Source organism: Macrobrachium rosenbergii, chromosome 55 (genome assembly GCF_040412425.1).
Source record: "Macrobrachium rosenbergii isolate ZJJX-2024 chromosome 55, ASM4041242v1, whole genome shotgun sequence".
Classification (NCBI taxonomy): Eukaryota; Metazoa; Arthropoda; class Malacostraca; order Decapoda; family Palaemonidae; genus Macrobrachium; species Macrobrachium rosenbergii.
In genome coordinates this window covers 19,610,269-19,617,768 of record NC_089795.1, presented here as the reverse complement: position 1 = coordinate 19,617,768, position 7,500 = coordinate 19,610,269, and the positions used below count along the sequence as shown (strand labels likewise).

The window sequence follows — 7,500 nt, the reverse complement described above, 5'->3', positions numbered from 1 at the left end:
GATGACGGAATCAAGTTAATGAAATTACTCGAGATCATCACGGGGGAGGATCTGGGCAAACCGCAGAAGGGTCAGACACGCTTCCACAAAATCAGTAATGCCAACAGATGCCTCGCTTTCGTCCAGAGTAAAGTAAGTCTTCGTGGACAATTTGGAAAGTTTCCCTTTAGGGTTAGGGTGAGCTAAGTTATTTATTTGGCTGTTATATGTTTGTATATGTGTAGGTACGTTTCTATGTGAGATTATCAAGGGCATACATAAGGGTTACAGTTTTTAAGGTAGATATATATGTGTTTTTAGTATAACTTTTATGATGATTCATTCGGAATTCTTCTGTACCAGACATTGAGATTAATTTTACCGATAAGAACGTCTTTTGTTTCAGTGATATGGGTTAAATAAATATATGTACAGTATATATATGTATATATATGAATATATATTTATATATAATTATATATATATTGTTCTTCTCAGCTTAATCCCTAGTCAGGGTCACTGTTTTCAATAAGCTGCCTCCGGCTGTTACTATCTTGAGCTGCTAATTTCACTGTTTTTTAATGCCAAACCAGATTGTGCCATTGTTTTAGTTGTACGCCAGAATTAACTTATGGATTGTTATGTCGTGACAGAGATTACCTTTCTTTCGTTCAAAATCATTAACTTACATACTTTTACGCCATGCAGAATTTGCCTTATTTTGTGCAAAGAATTGAACTGATGGATTCCCACACCATGCCAGAGGCAGCCTTATTCACGGACTCTGGATGTTGTATGACGATCCAGATCAGCAGATCATGTAGTGACCAAGTCAATAGCTTTTTAATTGTCTTTATAATCAGTGATATGGTGTCTTCAGTGGAGCCTCTCCCCTACATCAAATACAAGTCTGGTTGTTCTTAGTCTAGTTCTCGCACAAAATGTTGTTTAGTCTGTTTTTCTCCCTTGATATCTTTGCAATCCAGGGCTAAGCTCTAGGACTGGCCTCCCTTGACCTCCAGATCTTCTTCACCATCTCGGGGCCATATCTTTTCCTGGGATCCTTCCGCCCGGTCCTGGGGACTGCCTTGTCTTTTAGCTTTTTGTCCTGATCCAGGTGTCCTGCCTTCTCCTCGATCTCTTCCTTACATTTCAGGTTTCACCCATTAACCTTGAGTTCTTCATCCCTGTCAGGGTTGCAGGCATTTTCTTGGAATTCTTCCTCCTGGTGGCCTGTCGTATGTATGTATATATACATATATATATATATATATATATATATATATATATATATATATATATATATATATATATATATATATATATATATATATATATATATATATATATATATATATATATATATATATATGTAATTCTAATATACAATGCCCTCTTAACTTCTCGAATTCTTGGCGCTTTTATTTATTTTTTTGGATATGCTTGTAACTGCAAAGCCGTAACATCCAAGAAAAAGAAGTGAAGAGACTTGTGATTGCCGGTCGCGGGACACAATCACAAGTCTCTTCAATTTCTTGCCTTGATGTTACGCCATAATTAACATATCAAAAAAAAAAAAAAAGCGCAATTCGAGAAGATTCGAAGAAAGCATTGTAACTATTAAAGTACATATGTGTCTAGTAAAAGTGACCAGTAGATTCTACACACACACACACACACACACACACACATATATATATATATATATATATATATATTTTATAAATATTACTGCTGTTTCGCCCTCGATGTAGTTAGGTGTAGGAATATTAGGCCAATTGACCTCGACAGAGAACATCTCTGCCCGCCGGTAGGGTAGGCAATTTAAAAATAACAATCACCGCCTTAGACAAATGTTAGGGCATTAGGGACCTAAGCCTCAGAGAGGGTTTACGCTCAATGACCCCTAGTTATGGTGGCCCTTAAGCTTTATTCTATGCATTCGACGATGCCTTTGTCAAGGTCGGATTGCCGAGGCGGTATAGGTCCTCCTCTGGAAGAACGGCGAGGTCGGTCGGGTCAGTGAGAGATCCCAGCGGTCACGGAACCAGGGTGACGCTGCGTGCGTGTGCGAACGATATTCTTTATTCTTTATTTACTTTCTCTCCTACGTCTATCTTAATTAGTGAATTGGGAAGACTGCCAGAATACGACTCCTGAGGTTCCTCGTTTGCGCAGCGACTTCGGCGTTCACGGTAAGTCCGATTCTTGTTGAAGCTCGTTCGATTGACTAGTTCTTTTCTGTATTTCACATTTTTTTCCTTGTTTTCTTCCTTCAGCCACCACTTAGGGTATATGTGTTTACGAAGTCTAGATTAAGTCAAATTATTTTATTGTTAGCTTCAACCCCATTATTCCAGTAAAATACCTAGGATTTAGGGTAAGCAAAATCAGGTTAAATCTCGATGCTTTGATTGCCTCGCGTCCGAATGTTTGGAAGAACCGTTGCGTTTAAAATCAAATTCATCTCAAATATTCTTTGTTAAGGTTAATAACCCTTAACTGGCGACCTTTGGCTAATTAACGTCTGTCTTTGAGGTTAACTTTTGGCTTCAAGTGACAGGTTACGTGTAATCTTGGTTTGCAGGGCCGTAAAATTTCACGTAAATTGAATAATACATGATCAACCAAGACCCTCACACGTAACATTGGCGACCTTGCGTAGAATCTAAAAGTACATTTTAGAGAAAGAATCTGGAGAAAAGGAAATTAAAATTACATTAATTCCAAAAAAAAAAAAAAAAAAAAAAAATAAAAGTCAGATATCGAACTCCATTTCATTCTTCCAAACAAGGAACGAGGCATAATAATAAGCAGTAAAGAGGATAGTTATAATAACAAGTGTAGCGAGAATTAGCGTAGGAAGGGTGCAACGAGAGCAGAGCGTCATAATTTATAACGTTTAAGACAAGGACATTTTACCGTGTTCGGACCGTGAGTCAAGTCGTTCAAGTAACGAATTCAAGGCCGAAAAAGCGAGCCCAGTTCATATACACAAAGTAATTTAATGAAATCGCGTCGGCAATTCCGATCGTTATTGTTTGCATATAGCGAATCATTCAAAACCGTGTCAGTGAAGTAGCAAACGAACTGAAATAGTAATTTTACAATAAAATACCGTTCAACAACGTAAATTTGGCGTTCAAATAGCATTTCTCTTTTCATTCTTTTGTTTAATGTCCGGGTGAGAATACGATAACAAAAGACAAAAGTTGTTTGGTAATTTAGTTTTCCATCCGTAACGTAAAACACTATGCATGATTGGTATATTTAAAGTAAAATCTGGATACCTGCATTTGTTTTATCGTTGTTTTGAATTTGTGCTAAAAGAAAATACCCCGCCATCTTGGATCCCTCCGCATGTTGTTTTGAAATTGTTCGAACTGTTTGTGAGAGAAACGGCCATTTTGGGGTTTCCTTCTTGGCGAGGTTGTTTTGAAATTTAGGCCCTACTTGGGACCTTGGCCGCCATCTCAAAGACCTTGTTATTGTGACCTCTGCCCGAGCCACTCTGGGGGCATTCTTTTTTGCCTTTTGCAACCCACCTCTAATATCTTAGCTAGGAAAAACCAAAAGATAATTTAGGCAGGAAAGATAGGCCTTAGTTAGGAGTAATAACAAGTTCCTATACGAATACCTACTATAAAATCATATAAAGAAAATTTAAAATTTTACGATAAACTTTTGTGACGTCGGCTCCGGGAAAATTAAGATAATAAAGTAATCCCTAAGGAAGCCAAGACGACGCATCTATATCATTTTATTAAGATCCATGCCATTGTGCATGTATAAAATCTTTGTTTACATGTTCTCAAGCAGCAAGAAATTCGCTGATTGAAAATCTCTCTCTCTCTCTCTCTCTCTCTCTCTCTCTCTCTCTCTCTCTCTCTCTCTCTCTCTCTCTCTCTCGTCATTCAAGTAAGCATTCCTAACCTAAGTGTACGTGACCCTCTTCAAAGAAAGAACGGCCGACACTAGGCTAATTAATTCGAATACAATAAACCAATTAAAAGAAAAACACCTCTGTCCCACAATAGATGAGGACAAGTTAGAGTAATTACAATACAGTGATAAACTGTCGGTCACGAGTGAGGCCTGCTATCCAGACCAAAAAAGCCAACAGTAGTTTTCACCCTCTGAAAAAGAAGGGGCCAGTACTGGGACCAGCCACTCACGAGGATCTTTAAGAAAAAAAAAAAAAAACCCAAATTCACTTTATTCCACAGTGCCAATAATTTGCAGCACTCATCACTGGAATAGCTTACTTCTCTATCTCTCTCTCTCTCTCTTTTACCTTCCCTTTCTCTCTCATTCGATTGTTGCACTCTGCAGGGGGTGTAGAGTGCCTTTCCTCCCATATAGCCTAGTTGGACTCCAGTAGAGGGTCCCTAGGAACACATTGGCACCATAAAGTGCCACCAAGCAAGAATCCAGAAAATAAATAAAAACAAAACCAAAGGGAACACAGAAGAAAAGTTCTTCTGGAACCTAACCTGCACCAGTGCCTAGGGATACTGAGTGCCACCAGTGTGACCTGTACACGGCACACCCAAACTACAGTGCCACCTTTTGAAAGGGTGCCACGTCATTGAAGAGACACTTCCTGCTGCCCAAGTACGCCCAGTCGACCCGGTTAGACGCCCTTCCCCACCAGAACCATGGCAGCAGAGCATTATAAAACTTTCCTGGGGCTGGGGACGGCGGCAGGTCTCACCCGGCTCGGAACTTACTACCTGGGTTAAGGGCAAGTGGACGACTTGGCCAAGCGGAGAGAGGAAGAAAGACTCGAGCAGAGGAAGTATGAAGCCGAGCAAAGGCAGTATGAAGAGGAAAGAGAAAAAGAAGGAGACAGCATGAGTTAGCCTGCAAGGAAACTGAGTTAGCCCTAAAGGAGAAGGAGCTCGAGCTTGAGAGAGCGAAAATGGAGAATGCCGAAGCTATGGCTAGCCATCAAGCCTCAGTCCTACACCTGCTGCATCAAACGCTCCAATTTCGAGCATCAATTCTCTAGTCCCCAAGTGGACTGAGGACGAGCCAGAAGCATGGCTGGAGGAGATCGAGGCTCTTTTCGATAACTACAGCACCACGGAGACGGAGAGAGCCTTAATACTAGCCAAGCATATGGAGGAAAAAGCCAAGGCAGCGCTTCGCTCACTGGAGAAGAGCCAGAGAGGCAACATGGCGGAAGTTCGTAGAGTCATTACAAAGGCCTACGAGATAACCCCAGAAAAATGGAACAACGGTTCGAGGTCTTGCCAAGAAAGTCGGCTGGTCTTGGACGGAATGGGCATGTCACAAAACCCAGTCCGGTGCAGCGCTGGTTCGACTCCTTGGCCTGCACGGCGTTTGAGGATCTCTTCAATCGGACCATGCTAGAAGACCTTTTCCAATGTGTGCCAGGGCCCCTTGCAGTATATCTTAACGATAAACAGCCCTCCACACTATGGAAGCTTGTCGCATGGCTGATTCGTGGGAAACCTTCAATCAGTCGCATAGCACCTCTCAGAAAGCGAATCATCCCTCCGGCCTACCTCTCAAGAACTCCACTGCCCGAAAGAATGGACTGCCTAGCAAGACCCTATGCAACTATTGCAAGAAGGGGCCATGCTGAAGCTGAGTGCCGATACAAACTTCGGCACTAATAAGCAGCCTAACCCTACCAGCCAGAACTCCGCTCCCGATTCATCCGCTCAGCCCTCTCCTCCAACAGTTACTGCAGGCCACCGAGCCCATCCAAAGGCCCGTGCAGATCCTGTGGGGCTGCTAGCCACTACAATGCTGGATCTCCGGCCTGTCCACATCATGTCCCCACCACCAAATTTGTCAACCTAATCAGCACTTCATTTTCTGCTGCTGGTCCGCACCGGATCCTTTACCCGAGAGACTGGAAACCCAGTTCATCTCGGTGGCCCCTCTTCAGAGCACTAGCCTGCCAGTGACCCTTCGGTCACAGTAGACACTGCGGCAGACATTAGCCTGATCACTAGGGCCCAAGTGCCAGCCAGTGCCATGGTTGACAAAGAAACGCCGGGAAATGAAGTGGATAGAGGGGCCACACCATCACCGTTCCTACTGTCCAACTCCAGGTTATGACACCTTGGGGCACGATACCCCACCGCCTCGGCGTGGTAGGTGGAAATTCGGCCCACGGTGGTCTTCTTGTTGGTCGGGATCTTCTCTGTGGAAGCCCGTTACCAACGCCACTCGCAGCCGCGTTACCTCCTCCACAGAGGCCCCATGTAAACCTCTCAACCATGACAAACCTCCACCTTCCGCCCACCAAAGTGGTCGCGGAAGGGGCATAAACCAAATTATTTCAGGCCTAGCCCTCTCCAATCAGAAGGGCTGGCCCACCAAGAGGTCCTCCCCTCTGCGAAGAGAGATTCAGGAGGAGCAGTACACGCTGGGAGCGTGCAAGCGGGCAGACCACTCCACAAATTGGGAGGCTGCCCAAGCAAGCAACGCCCAGCGGACGCCCGAACAAAACTCTAGGAGGAGAGCTACGATCTCCTGCTGGGGCAGGAATCTCTGCCGCAGCCAACCACAAGTCGTCCGCGAGTGGTGCACCTCCGGACCCCTTGTCAGGCATGCCTGACCCTCAACTGCTGCCAGTGCCACTTGCGAGCACTGAGCAGTGCCAGACTCCGTCCGCCACGGACGTTGAGCTACCAATGGAAAAGGCCCTATGCCGGGTCTAAATCATGAGGCGAATCCTCCTCCGGGAGATTTAGGATTCCCCATGCAGTTGATCATCGCGACTGGAGAGCCTCCAGCACCCGAAACTACTTCTTTGCAAGATTCTTCTTTGCAAGATTTGACTCAGGATGAACCCTGGAGGATCGAAATGGTACCCCTCCCTTGGAAGACCAGGAACTGGCATCCTCGGACGAAGTCGAGATCGCTCTCGCTCCGGTTGTCGAGCAGCCGGGTAGGGAGTCCTCCCGCAGCTTTTGCAGTTGCCCCTGACTTCGCGCCCGCTAGCCCTCCTGGCCTGTCCCCGGAGTCGGTGCTCTCATCACCTGCTAGGCCAGCTACTGATAGGCCTTGGAGGAAACCAAGAAGAAGAAGAAGGGCGGGAAGAGAGCCCAGTAGTTGCGAAGCTATAATCTCATCCTGGCACTAGTGCCCTCTCGGCACAGTGCCCTAACATCTAAGAGTGATCCTGGCCCCTTGCCCAGAGAAGGTAGCCAGTGTGATCTCTTCCTTTCATTGTGCATAGCCTAGCCAGGCCAAAAAGTACTGGTACATCAATTTAGTAACCTTGTTCTTTCCACTTACCACCGAGCCGCAGTAATCATGTAAGTAGCCTAACTAATTTCAGTAATCTTAACTATTGTGAAACGAGCCACGATGCTCGTGACACGCATGGCCTAAGACCTCAGTGAGGCACCCCATTTATCATATGAGGCAACCCTCATGAATTAACTAGTAAATTTTAATTGTATTAAACATAAACCATGTTGTAATTTAGTTAGAATATTAACTCTTATGTTGGTGCTACGGTCGGGTTAGGATAGGTTA

At 44.5% G+C, this 7,500-nt stretch overlaps 1 protein-coding gene across 1 annotated transcript in view; it reads left to right on the top strand.

Moving 5' to 3' along the window:
* LOC136835761 (alpha-actinin-1-like) overlaps positions 1–7,500 on the top strand; it is a 38,167-nt gene that overhangs the window by 1,667 nt on the left and 29,000 nt on the right. Inside the window, exon 3 of the mRNA XM_067099621.1 lies at positions 1–132. This exon is cut by the window's left edge and continues 36 nt beyond it. Coding sequence (XP_066955722.1) covers positions 1–132 — 132 coding nt within the window. The remainder of the gene's footprint in view (positions 133–7,500) is intronic.